The sequence below is a fragment of the Tripterygium wilfordii genome, chromosome 9, assembly GCF_013401445.1.
Source record: "Tripterygium wilfordii isolate XIE 37 chromosome 9, ASM1340144v1, whole genome shotgun sequence".
NCBI classification, from domain to species: domain Eukaryota; kingdom Viridiplantae; phylum Streptophyta; class Magnoliopsida; order Celastrales; family Celastraceae; genus Tripterygium; species Tripterygium wilfordii.
In genome coordinates this window covers 4,649,516-4,667,563 of record NC_052240.1, presented here as the reverse complement: position 1 = coordinate 4,667,563, position 18,048 = coordinate 4,649,516, and the positions used below count along the sequence as shown (strand labels likewise).

The 18,048-nt window shown below is 37.8% G+C and overlaps 2 protein-coding genes across 3 annotated transcripts; both read right to left on the bottom strand.

Moving 5' to 3' along the window:
* Positions 1-1,713: 1,713 nt before the first annotated feature.
* LOC120004892 (probable adenylate kinase 6, chloroplastic) lies at positions 1,714-10,878 on the bottom strand. Its single transcript, XM_038854232.1, has 4 exons — positions 10,341-10,878; positions 9,399-9,539; positions 8,516-8,788; positions 1,714-2,190 (listed from the first exon to the last, which is right to left on the bottom strand). Exons 1-4 carry the CDS (start codon positions 10,650-10,652, stop codon positions 2,047-2,049), a joined length of 870 nt encoding a protein of 289 aa, XP_038710160.1. The 5' UTR covers positions 10,653-10,878; the 3' UTR covers positions 1,714-2,046.
* Positions 9,417-18,048, bottom strand: LOC120004893 (protein TONNEAU 1a-like). Of its 2 annotated transcripts, XM_038854234.1 has the most exons (9): positions 17,842-18,048; positions 16,551-16,683; positions 15,825-15,913; positions 15,592-15,714; positions 14,333-14,448; positions 14,168-14,193; positions 13,930-14,086; positions 11,147-11,212; positions 9,417-9,539 (listed from the first exon to the last, which is right to left on the bottom strand). In XM_038854234.1, exons 1-8 carry the CDS (start codon positions 17,926-17,928, stop codon positions 11,188-11,190), a joined length of 756 nt encoding a protein of 251 aa, XP_038710162.1. In that variant the 5' UTR covers positions 17,929-18,048; the 3' UTR covers positions 9,417-9,539; positions 11,147-11,187. The 2 variants fall into 2 exon arrangements, with proteins under 2 accessions (XP_038710162.1, XP_038710161.1); XM_038854233.1 differs by lacking the exon at positions 9,417-9,539 and having other exon boundaries at positions 11,051-11,212; positions 17,842-18,047.

The following is an 18,048-nucleotide window of genomic DNA, read 5'->3' as shown; positions in this document are numbered from 1 at the left end:
CAAATTGATGAGCAAATACAATTAAGATGTTCAACTTCAATTATTGGCCCTGCATTGTCATAGTTATTTGTTAAAAAAAATCTTGGATAAATATACTCACAACAAATGCAATTTGGAAATATGTATATTCGGGAGGAAACTTGATCATTCCATAGTAATATCCGCCTTAAAAAAATGTGCAGAGGAAAATTCATTATAATATCTTGGCTAAGTAATCACATATTCCTACAATGAGATAATCAAAGATACACCACTTAAAGTTCATTTCTTTACAGTAGATACAAATACTCACAATTGTACACTATCCGTAGTTTATCTATCATCATACAGGAGGCTCGTTACTCCATTAACTGTATGATTAATCCCTCCCTCGATGTGCATTCGTGATCTCTAACGTCAATTTTATTGAGTCATGAAGAGTAGTGTACATAAAGCTAGGCAGAGGCAGGTTTAACTTGGTGACTACATCTTCCAAGATCATTCTCTTAGATATTATAATAAACTCTCTCTCCATTTCGATCTTTGGTTATGTCTTGCTATTTATATCAGACCATTACCTTATGGCCAATTGATATAGATAAGTGTCGACCAAATACAATATTATCTTTGTTCACGTAAATCCAAGCGTCTGTTACTACTACAATTCTTACCATGCCCTCTAAATTTACATTTATCAATACTTACCGGGGTTTAGACAACTGTTCTATATGTTACCGTTCCATGCAGTGGTTTCATCTACTTGGTTCATAAGAAGATTTCTTAGCGTACTATCACTTGAGTATCTCACATTTGTGACACGTGTGATAAATTCTATTCATTTTAACATGGTAGCATTCTGATATTCATCCTTTGCCTTGATTTTCCAATCATGGTTGGGAAGAATTTGCAATGAGAGATCAAGTGGTATTAATCCATGCCCATGGTATTTAATCTGAGGTGAAAAAAAAGCAAGATATATATGTAATATATTGTTTGTTCCTTTTTCTGGCATTCTAATATGTATAACAAAACAAACAGAACCAGGTTAATTATATGTTGCGGATTTCAAGATTTACACTTTTTTACCATCACCATTAATTAATTACATGACAATTTTGTTTTCCTGTGAGTACATACAGAGACGAACTATTAATTTCTCTCCAATCTTGCTGCCAATTACCCTTGATTACTTTTTATTAAACAGTACTACTGTGGACAAACTTCAATTTGACAAGTGAGATTCATCCATGGATCACACGTTAGCATTGATATAGAGAAAAAGTATTAGTACACAATTAGGCCAAAACACTCTTTTAAAAGCCAAGTCTTAGGCATATCAATTATCATATATATATATATATATATATATATATATATATATATATATATATATATATATATGTGTGCGCGCGCTTACACTCATTGTGTGGGGGTCTCTTGGCTATCCAAATGAGGTAATTGCCAAAAGTTTCTAATTACTTGCAGCCTTATGACAACCTCTAAAGTTCAGAGAACAACCCAAAGTTCGTATTGGAAGAAAGAAAGGACATGTGTCGCACAAAGGGAAGGAAAAAGACAGGTGTCCCACAAGCAAACCAAAAAATACACCATGAAGTCGCTTGCGATCTGCAGACATCCATGTATCGTGGGTCTCACAAAAAATAGAATAACCAAAAACAAACGCGAGAGCCCAGTACTCTTTTTAAAATTTTAGAGTTTGAACTTTGAACACCCTCTCGTAACACAAGTGCACAAGCAAGACATATTGACATAAACAAAAAAACCAAATGGCAATAACGTTCATTTATAAGTCAAAACTGGCCAAACTGCGAAAGCACCAAATAACATTATCAACAATACTATGCCTCCTTGCTCCCCAACCAATGCCAAGCCATTTTACACCCCCCTGAACCCCGAGATAAGAGCTTACTCATACATAGCTTAAGTGTGTAATTATTGCACATTTGTGTTGTTTCCCTTTCTTTTCAATATAATATAATATGAACGCACATCTTGCATGCTTAAAGAATGACCTACCATACGAATGTTCTATGTTATATTAAGACCTCATGCTGCTGCAGACCGTTTGTCCTCATGGTCTTCAAGATTCAGAGCCTGAAGTAGCTTCGGCCATGATTCTGGGATTCCTCCAGGAAGCTCAAACTCTAGCAACTTCCCACGAATGCGGTAGAACTCCTCCACAGGTTGACTCTACAGGAAAAGGACTGGTTTGTAATGCGGAATCAATTGAACCATAGCAAAAGATCGATATTATCATTAAGAAAGAAAAGAAACAATGGCCATGTTGCTATTCAATATTAACCATAACCCCTGACATATAGACATGCTATAAGCACCATTAACCAAGAGGTCCCACATATCTATATCAACCCATGGTTATGAGGTATTAATGGTTCTACTCCAGAAAGCATTGCACAGTCCATGACATCTCTCTGCAGGAGAAAATATTTTTATTTGTTTTCAAGTGCACCTTAAAGGAAAATACCAAGTGCAACATAATGATATATGAATCATACAAAGAGAGAAATCAAGAAAAGAATATGATAATTTACTTTCTTCTTCTTTATTTCTTTTCTGAGTGATCGGGAACTGGAAAGGGGGAGAACATGCAAGCGCGGAATCTAGAAAGTTATTAGCATATATTAATGGACACAGAACAGTAGAATATCTTGGAGCCAATTGCAAACAAAGTGATTCCAAGGTTCTAATTTACTTTGTCCGCATCACAATTCCAATGCCTTGACTTTTGTTGCCAGGTCTAAGTCGCATAGAAACTATGCCAAACACATCTTCTTTTTATACTAATGAAAAAAATTCAAGAACCAAATTGTACCTACCAATCATCCAAAAAATAAATAAGAAATTGGACAAGACTAGTTACAGGCTTTGAACTTCAAATATTATGAGTTAGGTCACTGGCTATAATCTGTAGTCATGGAAAAAAGTAATGCTTTTGGACAGTACCACTCTACCACCATAAATGACAAAGCAACCTAGATTTTTATATGTAGACTTGTAGAGACAACTACATGGAATGTACCAGCAAATTTGACTTTCCATCAGTATGAACAAATAAAACAGCTTACCCATCCTATTTATAAAAGCACGAAGTCGCCTGAGATCCATTATATATCAGGATTCATGAATTCCAAATTATTTCCAACAAGGGGTCCCGAGTCCTGACAATTTCTGTCTGTTAAATATTGTAAGGGTAATTTAGTCTTTGTCTGGGTATGTGTTGACTTATCAAGGGTTGGTGTAACAGAAGAAAAAGAAGATAAGAAAATACGAAAAGCTCTCTCTCTTCTCTGTGTTCATCTTCTTCTTCCTTTTTTTTTTTATCAATTTCATCCTTTTGATTCATTAAGTTGGTATCGGAGCTGGTTAATTACCCAGCTACCAAGACAGTTTCAGCTTTCTCTACACATCCCTCACTCTAGCTACTATTTCCTGTACTGGTGACTCATGCGAGACCCCTGAAATTGCCGACGAGTGTTCTGCAACGATGAATGGAGTCTGAAACACGCATGGGTGCACCAAATCTTCGTCTTATCACCTGGCAGATCTCGATTTTTTCTTAATCTGGGTTTGCAGATTGTGATGAACTCCAGCTCTTGAACTTTTCTGGGTTTTTTGCTTGCTGTTTTGTATCTTTGTAACCTGCAGTTAAAGATTCCTGCAGCATGTCTACTGCCGATTCTGATAGTAAATCTCTGGCGAAGGTGAGTGTCTCCCGGGATGATGATCTTCCTCGTTCTATTACTTCCAAGAAGCTCAATGGGTACAACTATATGTCATGGGCTCATGCTGTCAAGATTCACCTTCGAGGTAAAAAAAAATTGAAGTATATTACTGATGAACCTCCTGAAAAAGGAGATCTTAGTCTTGCTGATTGGGAAAGTGAAGATTCCCTCATTATGGGATGGTTGTGGCATAGTATGGAATCTCATATTATTTCCACTGTGGAATTTGCTAACACTTCAAAACAGATTTGGGATACTCTTGCTAGTGCTCATTCTCAACACTCAAATGTTTCTCGGGTGTATGAATTGTATGAACAAATTTTCTTTACTAAGCAAAATGGTATACCTCTCCCTGAACATTATAGTAAACTAAAGAGCTTGTGGGATCAGCTGTTGCAACATCGTCCTTTTACCCCTGATATTTCTGAACAAAAACGCTACTGGGAGGAATTTATGCTTGCTTCCCTTCTTGCAAGCTTAGATTCCGATTTCAAGGGGTTTAAAGATCAGATTTTGGCTAGTGAGAGTTTACCTACTGCTGCAAATGCATACTCTCGGTTGCTGCGTTCATCTTTGGGGCAAACTTCCTCTACCCAGTCTTCTACCCACTCTACTTCCGATGCTTCAATTTTACTCTCTACTCAAAACACCCGTGGTGGTGCCTTTCGTGGTCGTGGTAATCGTGGTCGTGGTAAAGGTCGCGGGGGTGGTCGTTCTCAGGGCCGTGGTGACAAACAATGTACACATTGTGGAGGGACAAATCACACCGAGCCATATTGTTGGGTTAAATATGGCAAACCAGATCATGTGAATCATGTAATAGCATCATCTTCCTCTGTTCCTTCACTTGGACCTGATGTGTCTACACCTCAAATGTCTAGCACTCCTGATATTGCTGCTCAACTTGGTCAACTCAGTCAAATTATTCAGACATTGCGTGCTTCCAGCCCAACCACCTCCACTGTCACGCTTGCCAAAACAGGTAACATTGCATGTTCTGTTCAAACCCCTTCTTGGATTATTGATTCTGGTGCAAGCACACATATGTCTGGTAATCCCTCACTCTTTACTCACCTAAATTCTATCGATCATCATGTCATTCTGGCGGATGGTTCTTCACGACCTGTTTCTGGTAAAGGAATTCTGAATCCATATTCCTTAGGTTCTCTTCCAAATAGTCTTTATCTTAAAAACTTTCCTTTTAATCTTTTGTCAGTTAGTCAATTAACTCGTGCTCTGAATTGCTCCATTAATTTTACTCCAAATTCGTGTGTCTTTCAGGATCTTCAGAGCAAGAAGACGATTGGTTTGGGGCATGAGCGTGATGGTTTGTACTATTTGAATCCTCCACATTCTACTACTGCTCATTCCTTTCCAGCACTGGCTGCATCTCTCACTCCTCTCCAGTGGCATTTTCGTTTGGGACATCCATCACTGTCAAAGTTGAAGCTTGTGGTTCCTTCTCTTAGTTCCATTTCAACTCTTGATTGTGAAGCTTGTCAACTAGGAAAACACCATCGTAGTTCATTTCCTAGTCGTAATGCTCCTCGTGAGTCTGAATCTTTTGCTTTAGTTCATACTGATATCTGGGGACCTGCTCGTGTTTCTAGTGTTTCTGGTCATTTATATTTTGTGGTTTTTGTTGATGATCATTCTCGTATGACTTGGTTATTTTTAATGAAACATCGATCTGAATTACCATCTGTTCTTTTTCGTTTTTATAATGAAGTGTTTACTCAGTTTGAGAAGCGTATCAAAGTCATTCGTTCTGATAATGCACTTGAGTATATCCAAACTTCTGTCTCTAAATTTTGTATTGACAAAGGTATACTTCATCAAACTACCTGTGCTCACACTTCCCAACAAAATGGGGTTGCCGAACGCAAGCATCGACATTTGTTAGATGTAGCACGTACTATAATGTTTCATATGCATGTTCCAAAACATTTTTGGGGCGATGCGGTTCTCACGGCTTGCTATCTTGTTAATCGTATGCCTGCTGTATTATTAGGGAATAAAACTCCTTTCTCTATTTTATATCCTTCTCGATCTCCTTTTTCTGTCTCACCTCGAGTTTTTGGTTGTGTTGCCTTTGTTCATATTTTAGATGCAGGATTGGACAAATTGTCTCCTCGAGCACGGAAATGTATTTTCCTTGGCTACCCTCGTACTCAAAAGGGATATCGGTGTTATTGTCCTTCCTCTCGTCGTTACTTTGTCTGTGCTGATGTTACATTCTTCGAAACAGTTCCTTTTTATTCTGATGCAGGTTCTACCCTAGTTTTGGATGCCTTACATGCTCCTCCTAAGTCCACTTCTTCTGCCCCTGTTCTCCCTCTCTCGGATGGTCCACTTAGTGAGGGGGAATCTTCTGATTCTCCTTCTCCTCTAAGTGCAGGGGAGTCCATATCTGTTTCTTCTCCTTCCAAAGAATCTTCGTCTGAGCCTCCATTACAAGTGTATTCTCGGACTCCAAATAGGAAAATCATTTCGTATGGCCCAACCGAGTCATCTCTTGCTCCTGAAGTCCTACCCAGTGCTACTCAAGTTCCCATTTCTACAGATGACTTGCCTATTGCTCTCCGTCGCGGTAAGCGTGCTTGTACTAGACATCCTATTTCTAACTTTGTCTCATATCATCGTGTATCTCCTTGTTTCCACTCCTTTGTTCGTGCCTTGTCTACTATTTCTATTCCAGGAACCTATAAGGAAGCTGTCTCTTCTCCGGAATGGAAGAAAGCAATGGATGAAGAAATGAGTGCCCTTTATAAAAACCAGACCTGGGAGTTGACCACTCTTCCGTCGGGGAAGCACACGGTAGGATGTCGATGGGTGTATACTGTGAAATATTTACCGGATGGTTCTGTTGAACGCCTCAAGGCTAGATTGGTTGCAAAGGGGTATACTCAAACATATGGAATTGATTATATGGAAACCTTTTCGCCAGTAGCCCGTTTGAATTCAGTCCGTATCCTCTTTGCGGTTGCTGTTACTCGATCTTGGCCTTTATATCAACTTGACATTAAAAATGCTTTTCTTCATGGTGATCTCCAAGAAGAAGTGTACATGGACCAACCTCCAGGTTATGTTGTTCCTGGGAGTGGAAGTCTTGTTTGTCGCCTGCGAAAATCCTTGTATGGTTTGAAACAATCTCCTCGTGCCTGGTTTGATCGATTTAGCAAGGCTCTAGTGGATTATGGCTATAAGAGGTCGGTGTTTGATCATTCGGTTTTTGTTCGGCATAAACCATCTGGTAGTGTTATTCTTATTGTTTATGTTGATGATATTATTATATCTGGTGGTGATATGAAAGGCATTAGTGAGTTAAAAAGCTATCTGAGTAGCCAGTTTTGTACTAAAGACCTGGGAAACATTCGTTACTTTCTTGGCATAGAGGTGGCTCGATCCTCTAGTGGTCTTTTCTTGTCGCAACGGAAGTATGTTATGGATCTTCTTACTGAGACAGGATTATTGGGTTCTCGTCCAGCAGACACACCTATAGATGCTACAACCAGGCTTGATCCCGATACTGGTGCTGTTTTTCGAGATGTAGGTCGATATCGTCGTCTGGTTGGTAAGTTAATGTATCTTACAGTTACTCGTCCTGATATTGCCTATGCAGTCAGTGTTGTTAGCAGATTTATGCAGGCCCCTCGGTCCCCACATTTTGCAGCAGTTTGGCGTATCATCCGCTACTTGAAAGGCACTGTCGGGCGTGGTTTATTTTATCGTATATCCTCTCTTTATGTGTCTGGGTATAGTGATGCAGATTGGGCTGGCTCTCGTTCTGATCGTCGTTCTACTTCTGGATATTGTACTTTTATTGGTGATAATCTGGTAACTTGGCGTTCTAAGAAGCAACAAGTTGTTGCTCGTTCTAGTGCAGAGGCAGAGTATCGTGCCATGGCCCACACCGCTTCTGAAATGTTATGGGTGTTTTTCATCCTCTCTGACTTTGGTGTTAAGGTGTCTCGCCCAATGCCCATGTATTGTGATAATCAAGCAGCCATTTATATTGCTAATAATCCCGTTTTTCATGAATGTACCAAACATATTGAAGTGGATTGTCACTTCATCCGAGATCTGTTGTTGAGAGGAGATATATGTACACCTTATGTCTCCTCCACTTCTCAGTTAGGAGATTTCTTCACAAAACCTTTGTTTCCTTCTATGTTTCATAAGTTCTGTACCAAGCTGAGCATGTTCAATATGTATGCTCCAGCTTGAGGGGGGATGTTAAATATTGTAAGGGTAATTTAGTCTTTGTCTGGGTATGTGTTGACTTATCAAGGGTTGGTGTAACAGAAGAAAAAGAAGATAAGAAAATACGAAAAGCTCTCTCTCTTCTCTGTGTTCATCTTCTTCTTCCTTTTTTTTATCAATTTCATCCTTTTGATTCATTAAGTCTGTCTTTATTTTACATCCCCTTGCTCAACATTTTAACAAAAACAAACAAAACTGAAATGAAATTCAAACAAAACTAAATGTCCTTTTTTTTTTCCTCTTTTTAACACTACGTTTAAGTAAAAAAGAGCCCTCACTCTTCTTTCAAGCAAATGAAAAAAAAAGAAAAAAGAGGACAATCCATGCAAGCAAAGAATCCAAAACATCAAATTCCAACATACAGATAAGCATCCTAGATTTTTTTTAAAAAAAGGCAACTGATTCTTGTCTTTGATCTTCTGAAATTTTATAGTACGAAAAAGAGCTCATAAAATTACTGAAATGACAAGCAGATAGATAAGAAACATTCAGAGATGAAAGAGAAATACCATCTCATTGTATATACGGAGACGTTCCTTGACAACAACTTCGGTATCATCAGACCGTGTGATAAGCTTTGATGCACAATGTGGAGGGGGGAGAAGTGGCGCCATATACATACCAGGGCTCCCATTCCCATCCTTAATGTCAATACACGCAACATTATAGTTTCCTCCACACTCACTACAAATCCGTCTTCCAAGGCATTTTGCAAGCAATGCTTCTTCCCGAAGCTTTAAATTAATCACTAAGTCAATGTTCGTAACTCCCTCTAATATTTCCTGGAAGAAAAAGAAGCCCAAAAAATCAAATGCAAGTAAAGGACTAGAATATTAGTATCTCAGTAAGTTCATCTAGTAAAGGTAAAAATTAATAAATATTAAATAAAGAACACATTTCATCAGTACCAACTTTCTCTCAGAATTGGTAATAATAAAAACTATGGAGTCCAAATATAGATGCCAGTGAGACAGTTCAATCTTTCACCATTTCACATCTAATGACTGATGTTTATAGTATTTACCGACAATAACACACTACATTTTCCTATAGGTGCCCATGCTTCAGCAGTAAACCACGGAACTGAACAGAACAGATCCAACCCAAGAAAAGTCCTGCTTAAACTAGTCTGGATCCATCCATATCTCAGTTTGATTCCAGTTCATAAGTAGGGAAATGAGTTACGTTAGATTGTTTCCTTGCCCATTCCAAACTAAATCGAACCATGTTGCTCCCCTTATTCCAGTGATCATTATTCCCTCTTTCCATGCCATTTACAAACACTTAAAATAGAGAAAGGAACACTTATAAGTTATAACATATAGCATGTAACTTAAATGATAGAAATTTATGTTTCAACATTCCAACAATGGATCACAGAAAGGTGCTTACAGCTTGTCTTATGGTCCGAGGGAAACCATCAAGGATAAATCCCGATTCACCCTTTGCTTCACCAGCTTCAAGACGCCTAGACAGTAAATTTATTATAATTTCATCAGATACCAATTTCCCTTGGTTAACAATATCTGCAAGCTGCAAAAAACATAGCTATATAAATATTAAAAAAATATAACTAAAGTTAAGACGAGAGGAAAACAATAACCCCTAAAGTTTCAAATTCGAGAGTTCAAACTTGGTAGACACAATTGCATTGACTAGCAGGGAGTGAATAACTGATTCAAAGAAGGCACAGAACTGGTTCGGGAGTCACAATAAGCTCAGTATGGCTATAGAGAAGAGCTGATGAACCCCAGCTTGGCCTGGACTACAGTATAGAATCCAGTCCCCCCTATAACTGCCTAGGAGTGAGTGCGTGACCCAGCTATAGGAACCCATCCATCCCCACACAGACACGAAAGAACCAGAAAGAAAAACCCAACCCAAATAGCCCCGTAGCCATTCCTTATCAAGGCATATTCCAATAATGGTACCGAGATACGTTTTAGAAGACCAGCTAAACATGCTGGTAGCTTCACATGGAAATTATTACTCCCGTTGATTCCTTCAAAATACTTAATAATCTAATAAAACGACGATATACCCAAGTTAAATTGTTATTCTAGAGAAACCACCACCCAATTCTCTTACCAGAGAGTAGTTGCACTACTTTGGGTAACATTACTATCATAGACACGACACTAGATAATCTGATTGCTAAAGTACCAACGAAATAAAACGCAACAAAAACAGTCCTTATCTGGCATTCACGTCAAAGGAAAGAAATCACAAACATCCCATTCATCAACACGACTGTGCAAAACATATTTTCTAGAAATACAATTCAATAAATCAAGTTTGAAGTAACTCAAGAGAGAACATGGAGGGAATTGGTACCTGAGAGGCGAGGGGTCCCGAGGAAGAAAGCTCCTCACGGACGAGATCGCCGGTAGCAATATGAGGAACATGTAGAAGATTGGAGAGCCGAGAGGCGTAGGTTCCTTTGCCAACGCCGGGACAGCCAAGGAAAACCCACTGAACACTCTCGCCCCTAGGTTCTCGTCGTAGCGACAAAGGCTTATTCTGGGCGAGCAGAGAAGCCGCCGTGAGGTCAGTTTCGGATCTTACAACAGAGGAGAAGGTTCGAGAAACGGAATAATAGCAAGATGTGATCGGCCTGAACCGTAAAATGCGGCTGATGACCGCCATGGGAGAAGGTCACAAAATAGGTTTAAGAGCAAGGGACGGAAAGGATGGCGTAATGTTTTTTACTTCTTAGGGAAGTTCGAAGGAGTTTTGGAGCCTTGGTCTCACGGTTTGGTTTTCTACCCGACCAAAGACAAAAGAAAAAAAAGCTTGAAACCGGTAATCCAAGTCCAATCAGATGGGTCCAGGACAACTAAAGATGTTTAGTTTGAAAAGTCAAAAGGAATTTTACTGAATTCCCTCCTGCTCTTACAGGACTTTTATGAATTTTATAATTAGTTGTTCCAAGTTTGATTTTTCTGTGGAAAAACTTTGGAGTTGACCGAAATCATTTTCCAACAATAAAAGCCCAACATCCCTCATAGACAGACAACACTTACAGAAAAGGTGAACAGTAAACATAGTTCAATTTAATAAATCACATCACGATATAATAAATAAAAATAAGGTTACACAACATCACTACCATCTAACAAACATTGACAGATTGAACGTACACTCTATAAGCTACATTCCGTCAATACACAGAGGCAGTCATTCAGCTAGCTCCATCTCTGGCACGCCTGCATGACATCCGGTAGATTAGCTCAAACGTCTTGCTGAATGCTAAGCAAATGAGGAAACAATCTCATGACATTAAGTCCAGACATTATTTAACAAGTTGGAACGAATGTCTAGTTTGACAATGCTTATTTTTACATCTCGGTTTAAGATAAAAATACCACTGAATAAAGTAGAATCGAGCGATACCCAACTCCCGCCAAGTCAAACTACTTACACTCTATGCACGAATAATTTTTCACAAATCCAAAATAACTGACAGACATCGTATCAGAAGTTCAGTTTGTGTTGAGATTTACGTATGATAAATTACAAGATAAGTTTGCAGTATGAAACATGTATACAAGCACATTATATCATTTGCATACATATAATAATACTTCCCAGCCAGTAGCTGGGAGTTGACCCGACCTGAGATGTTGAACTCAGATAGCAAGGCAAAAGATGCTCAGAGTCTTGAACAAGATAAAAAGAGACGAATTTGGGAAAAAAAACAGTGTCAGGAATTGCAGAGTAACAAACTGATTATACTAGTGCTCCTGAAAAGTTTCCTTCTTGTGGCTTTCAAACAAAGAACAACAGTAAAGTAGTGGAATCGCCCGTTGGACTGGCAGGGAAAAAAATTCAGTAAGCTCAAAGGAAGGTGAAAACAACAAGCTTGAGGTAGAAAACAAATTGTGTGCAATTCACAACCCCAACAAGAATGTTAAGGCCATGCTGTCATGAATTTGGCTGGCGAGAAGACCCCTTGTTGCCCTTCATCATCTGAGCCTTTATCTAAAAAATTTGGTGTCAACTACATGAATTTATCTATGTGTATTCATTTATGCCATCCATTTCTATCCATGATCATACTTTCATCAAGTCCTATTAAATCCACATCATTTCATACTATCTTAAGTCATATCCTTTTAGGTCATCCTCTTCGCTTCTTCCTCCCTCCCATACAAATTCTCTCGATTCTTTTCACCGCCACATTGCTATCTCTATATTGTACATGCCCATACCATCTTAAACGGTTTTCTTGCAACTTATCTTCAATTGGTGCTACTCCTACCTTAGATCTAATAATTTCATTTATTATCATATCTTCCCTCGTGTGCCACACATCCAACGAAATATTCGTATTTCTGCTATATGCATTTTTTGGATATGTCCCTTAATAGCCTCACACTAAGAACCATACATCATCGCGGGTTGTATAACTTACCTATAGAATTTTCTCTTCCAACCTTAAAGGAATTCTTCAGTCGCATAGAACTCCGAATGCACTCCTCTACTTCATCCACCCGTTTTTAATTCTATTAGAAGCAAAATGAAAAAGTTTTTGTATTCCTTTTTTCTTTCTTTTTTGATTGAGATAGAATGGCAAACTTCAAAGATATATTGCTTGTTTCCACTCATCAGTTCATTTAAGAAGCAACAAAATTAGCCTTCTAGGGTTTAAGAAGAAAAAGGAAACAGCAATTGTCACTTGTCAGTATCAAAACCAACGGTTCACCATAAAAACCTATAACAATTCCTTAACCACAACACGTCTTGTGAAAGTATCCTTCGTGCGAACATATTGTGATGGGAAAGTCCCCTATAACTCCTCCATCAATCCCGACACTAGCTATGGCTCATTCATACATATCCTTGATCATCGTAATATAACTTATTGGGACTCCTCTTTTCTCTAAAATCCACAACATTATTTCCCTAGGCACCCTATCCTATGTCTAAAGCATAATACATTAAAGATATCAAAATACTATATTTCCCTTAGCCTTAAAAAGATTTTCTTATTGAACCTAAAAATTGTTTCACAAAATGACAAAGTTTTTGCATTCCTTTCTTTTTCCTTTTTTTGATTGAAATAGAATGATAAACTTCAAAGATATCTAGCTTGTTTCCACTCAGCAGTTCATTTAACAAGCAACAACATTAGCTTTCTATGGTTTAAGAAGAAAAAGGAAATAACAATCGTCAGTATCAAAACCAAGGCTTCACCATAAAAACCTATAAGGCTATAACAATTCCTTAACCACAACACATCCTGGAAGTAAAAGGTATGGAACTTGACAATATAGTTCTCGTAATTCACCTAAACGGGACACAACCACTTAGAATGACAACAAAAACCTGACTATGTCTTTAAATTCATACGGAAAAAGGTACGAGTCAAGCAAGCTTGGACGGAAAGGAACAACAGGATCTTCCAACACAAGGAGAGTAGTATTGACTAATTCATTGATAACTGGTCCAATACTTTAAAACTTGGTTATAAAGCATTTGTAACAATTCCTTTGACAACATCAGATTCTGTCTTGTGACTCCTTTGTTGCACCATCTTGGTGCTCTTGCAAGATAACTATATAAGTTCTTTTGCATTCAAAATAAAAGGAGAAGCAATAGTCTAGAAAAATCACAATCACAACTACAAGGAAATACAGGTTTTACAATAAGATGATGTAAAAAATGTACACAATGCCCACACACAAGGCTCCCGTAGTGGGCGGAGTAGGGGACATGCAAGATGTACGCAGGCCTTACCCTCACATAATATGTGGAGAGGTAATTTCCAGGAATTGAACCTATGACCTTTAGGTTACATCCCTGCAACTCTACCACCGGGCCACATGTTCGCCTATAAACAACTACCGTACACAAGGCCCCGCAATGGCCAAGATGCACACAGATTAATAATTTCTATGGTAGCTGAGTTTAAGAAACAAACCGCCATGACGAAGTTAGACTCCGAGCTTTCCTGTCCAGCTGAAGGTTTTCCAGGGCAGCTGAAGCTCGAACCACATCCTCCGGGAGCTCATCGCTATCATATTTCCAATTGTATTCATCTTTCCTGTAACCAGACACGGAGGATCCTGCTCTCCTATCTATAGAGTAAAAAGAATCAGATAATAACCACATCAAGCATGCAGATGATTGAGAAATTAAAATATAGCAATATCACTCACCAGATGCCTGGGAAGAGGAAGTCGGCCTGGCATTAAAAAAAAGTGTACAAGAATAAGCCACAATTCAATCATAATTACAAAGGGGAATTCGACCACAGGCTTGGGCAGGAAGACAAAGAGAGAGCAAGTATGGGTGTGTGTATGAGTGTATGAATTGTTCAGCACCTTCCTAAAGAAGGTAATCCTCCAGCAACAGATGATGATGATGGCCTTCGAATATTCCGGGATTCTAAATTAGAAACAGACTCAGACCTTCCCGTACCCCATGTCTGAGTTAAATTCTGTCAAAAACATGTTTGAAATGATAATCAATAATTTCCTCCATGAACAGAATTTATTCAAAGAAAGACAAATCATCAAAAAGTGGAAATGATAGCTCCATGAATGATAATCGTTAAATTTCAGGCTTCTAGACATTTCGAATTTAGAATGTCAATCTCAAAGCCACGCATGGTATGAAAATTCAAAACAATTAACCATTTCCCAAGTATCGACATAAACAACAGGGTCCGTTTGGAGCAGACGATTCTTTAATGAAATTATCAGGCGTTTGGTGGTTTTTAAAATACCTGTATAGTATTACTTTATACAAAATGAGGCTCTTATACGGTGCAAGCCGTATAATATTAAAACACCTCCAACACGTTTTAATTTTATACGAAGCGCTTAGGATAAGAGGTAACACGTCAAATGACAAAAGACACCCTCTTCAACAAAACAAACCTTAGCCACTTGCCACTTTATATATTGTCCGTACCCTAAAAAAACTATAGCCACAAAAATCTAATGATTTTTTCTCTTTAAATTTCTATAGAAAAACTGATACGAGTAAAATGATTAAAAAATAATAATTGTTTGGTGTAACAGACATATTATCACATATCTTATATTATCCTTTGGTGTAACAACAAACCAAACAATGTATTGTATAAAAATTATATTATACAAGCCTAATACTATGTTTTTTTTCCAAACACTAGATAGGATTAAATTATACATCAACCTATCTAATGATTAATTTATACATAGGATAACAAAATTATACTATCCTATATGGAGCACCAAACGGAGCCTCATCCACAATGTTTAGTCCAATTACAATGAAGAAAATATGATTGACAGACTCATCTTCCATTTTATAAAGAGTGCATATGTTAGTGAGTTGATAGCATCTCTTCTGAAAGTTAGTCATGGTACATTATAAAACACACAAGCCCATGTTATTTGCTTTTCATTCTTAGGCACACAAGCTAAGTAACAGTAAATCATATAACAACATTATTAAAATAAAAACATGTTACCAATTTGGGGCTTCTAAAATGACAGAATTATGAAATCTGACCTCACAAAATTATGAAATCCGACCTCTTGAAAAAAAATTCAACTACAAAGCATTTAAACATAAAAGAAGTCAGAGATCAAACCTCAAATTTCAAAAACCCTTCCAAAACATCCAAAAGAAGTGGGCCACTGTCTCCATTTCTGTTAAGATCATATCCATTATTGCTGCTGAATTCCTTCAACTCAGCTTTCCAAAAATCTTTTGGCTGCAATATAAAATAATTTCACATAAGAGGAGAAATAACTGTGAGGAAAAAAAGGATGTTACATTTTTTCTGGAAGAAAACTAAAATAAATTGAAGAATTACTTGATTACCAAATTACACTCAGGCTGATAGACTTTTAATGTGTGATTTAGCTGACCCCAGTCCATGTATTCACATATTAATGCAGTAAGCAATCTCCCTGCATTTTAAAAATGTCAATGTTCTTTGGAAAAAATATGAATCAGGAAACAAAATCATAATGGAAAAGGTGAGGAAGCACACAGAAATGGATTTTCACGTACAAGAAACAATAACACATTTGGTGCATATAATTTTAGGCTTAAAAAACCATTAGCAAGATATTCAACATTAGAAAAAGATAACTACCTACTGTACCTAGTCCTTATACCTTAACAGCCAATACCTTGTGGATGGCCAGAAATCTAGACATGGTTCCAAAACAATGAAATTTATCACCTCAAAATATAAAACTGATCAAAGAAAATTAGTATCATCAAATCAATCCACAAGGCTATTGATAGTACTGTACCACATAAAGGTGTTTCTTCCAGCAAAAAATATTTGAAGTTGCAATATCCCAGAAAAGAACAATTTTGGTGCATAAATTTTGTTTCCCCAGAGAAATGACAAGAAGATAAAGTTTCGGAGCCGTAAGTCCCCTTGAATCATTCAAAAAAACCAAGTAACTTTGATATCAAAACTCAAAGTAATTCACGTAAAATGACCCTTCCTGTTCTATAAAATCCGTAACAACATTTTCAACATCATCAAACTTACAATACAAAGAATAAAAATGCTAGGAAGTGCAGAGTGACCTGAGGGAGAAGCATGCAGTTGCTTTGCACGATCATTGCAGCTACCCAACAAGGCAGGAGGTAAAGCCTCTTCCTTTTCAACTACACGGTCTTCCTCTTCAATTGCCTCAAACACACTTGCCCTCAGTTCAGCCTAGGGAGAACCAGAAGAATGAACAAAAGAGGAAAATAAACGGATGAAATAAACTTATCTCCCAACGGTGCCAAATTGCATATCTAGCATTATTTATTCAGGAGATTACAGATTTCATTACAGCATTGTAGAAAAAATTACATCTAAACAAAACCGAGATCAACTTAAGATTCTTTCTTGCCTATGTTACACAAATGCTTCTTCACTCTTGCCTATCATAACAATGTTTTGCAAGTGTCCATATGCTTTCATAGAAACTGTCAATTATCTCCTCCAACTAGTCACATACCCCCACACTCTAAACCCCAATGAACGCACATTACAAGAGAACATTAAAAATGCTAGCCATGCACTCATAAGGTAGGGGTGAAGTTTTCTGAATGGCAAATATCATATAGCTCCCCCATGCACAAACAGATATCTACAAAATTTGCTAGAGCGGGTCTTACTGTCTTTAATGTCATCTTCCAAAGGAAAAACCCTCATGTTTGCTGCCACCAAAATTGGCCCCCCTAAATCTGTTCCTCAAATTTTCAAGCAATTCAATTGAAGAACAGCCAAGTCTATTACAATGCACTCATAAGTCATAGCAAACTTACTCCATGAAACTAGTTAAGTGGTAAATTAGAATCCCAAAAATTTACTAATTTTGATGGCAACAAAATGAAAACCTCTAAGTGTCCAACTCCAATAATACACAGAACAGCAATATAAAACAAAACCCTAATTTTACAATCTTAATGAACAATGAACTCGAGGACTTCATGATCCATGCAACCATTTCTCCTACCCTAATTCCATTCAAATTTTAGCTCAAGCATTCCTAGCGAAAACGTTATGATCTGTTCATCGAAATCCGATAAGACTGAGAGAATAAATCCAAGCACACAAATCAGGCACCAGATCTACCAACAAAAAGATGTGAAATAATCCACGAAAAAAAATTTAAAAAGTCTTCTATTTTTCTTCACACGCGATCCGAGCTTTTTTTGAAAAAAAAAAAAAACCCACTCTGCCAGTTTTCCCCAAAGAACGTGAATTTTCTTTATATATCTCCATTTCACAGAAAAAAAAATCCAGGAAACCAAACAATGGCAGAGAGACGAACAACAAAATAAACGGAAATAACAAATATGGAGGTTTTGTTTAGGGATTTACCCGGATCTTAGCGAGCACGCCTTTCTTCTCTAGAGTTCGCGTGACAAGAGTCTTGAGGTCCATCATCTCCCTCGTGTAATCGTCCATTTTCGAGTTGATTCTCACACTGGCCTCTTTCCGCTCTCTCACTCTCGCTGGCTCTTTGTGATGCTGAGAAAGAGAGTTAAGAGTTTGATTTTGGAACCCAGAGAGGCAATCGGACAGGGG

What these genes read in the sequence shown, in the direction of transcription:
- LOC120004892 (XM_038854232.1), bottom strand. Translation starts at nt 10,652, where the DNA reads ATGGCGGTCATCAGCCGCATTTTACGGTTCAGGCCGATCACATCTTGC. An exon ending in CGGGACCCCTCGCCTCTCAG is followed by an intron (nt 9,540 to 10,340) that starts GTACCAATTCCC and finishes TGTTTTTTGCAG; the next exon opens with CTTGCAGATATTGTTAACCA. An exon ending in TCCGTATATACAATGAGATG is followed by an intron (nt 2,191 to 8,515) that starts GTATTTCTCTTT and finishes CTTTTCCTGTAG; the next exon opens with AGTCAACCTGTGGAGGAGTT.
- LOC120004893 (XM_038854234.1), bottom strand. Translation starts at nt 17,928, where the DNA reads ATGGACGATTACACGAGGGAGATGATGGACCTCAAGACTCTTGTCACG. An exon ending in GCGTGCTCGCTAAGATCCGG is followed by an intron (nt 16,684 to 17,841) that starts GTAAATCCCTAA and finishes GGTTCTCCCTAG; the next exon opens with GCTGAACTGAGGGCAAGTGT. An exon ending in ATCAGCCTGAGTGTAATTTG is followed by an intron (nt 15,715 to 15,824) that starts GTAATCAAGTAA and finishes TTTATATTGCAG; the next exon opens with CCAAAAGATTTTTGGAAAGC.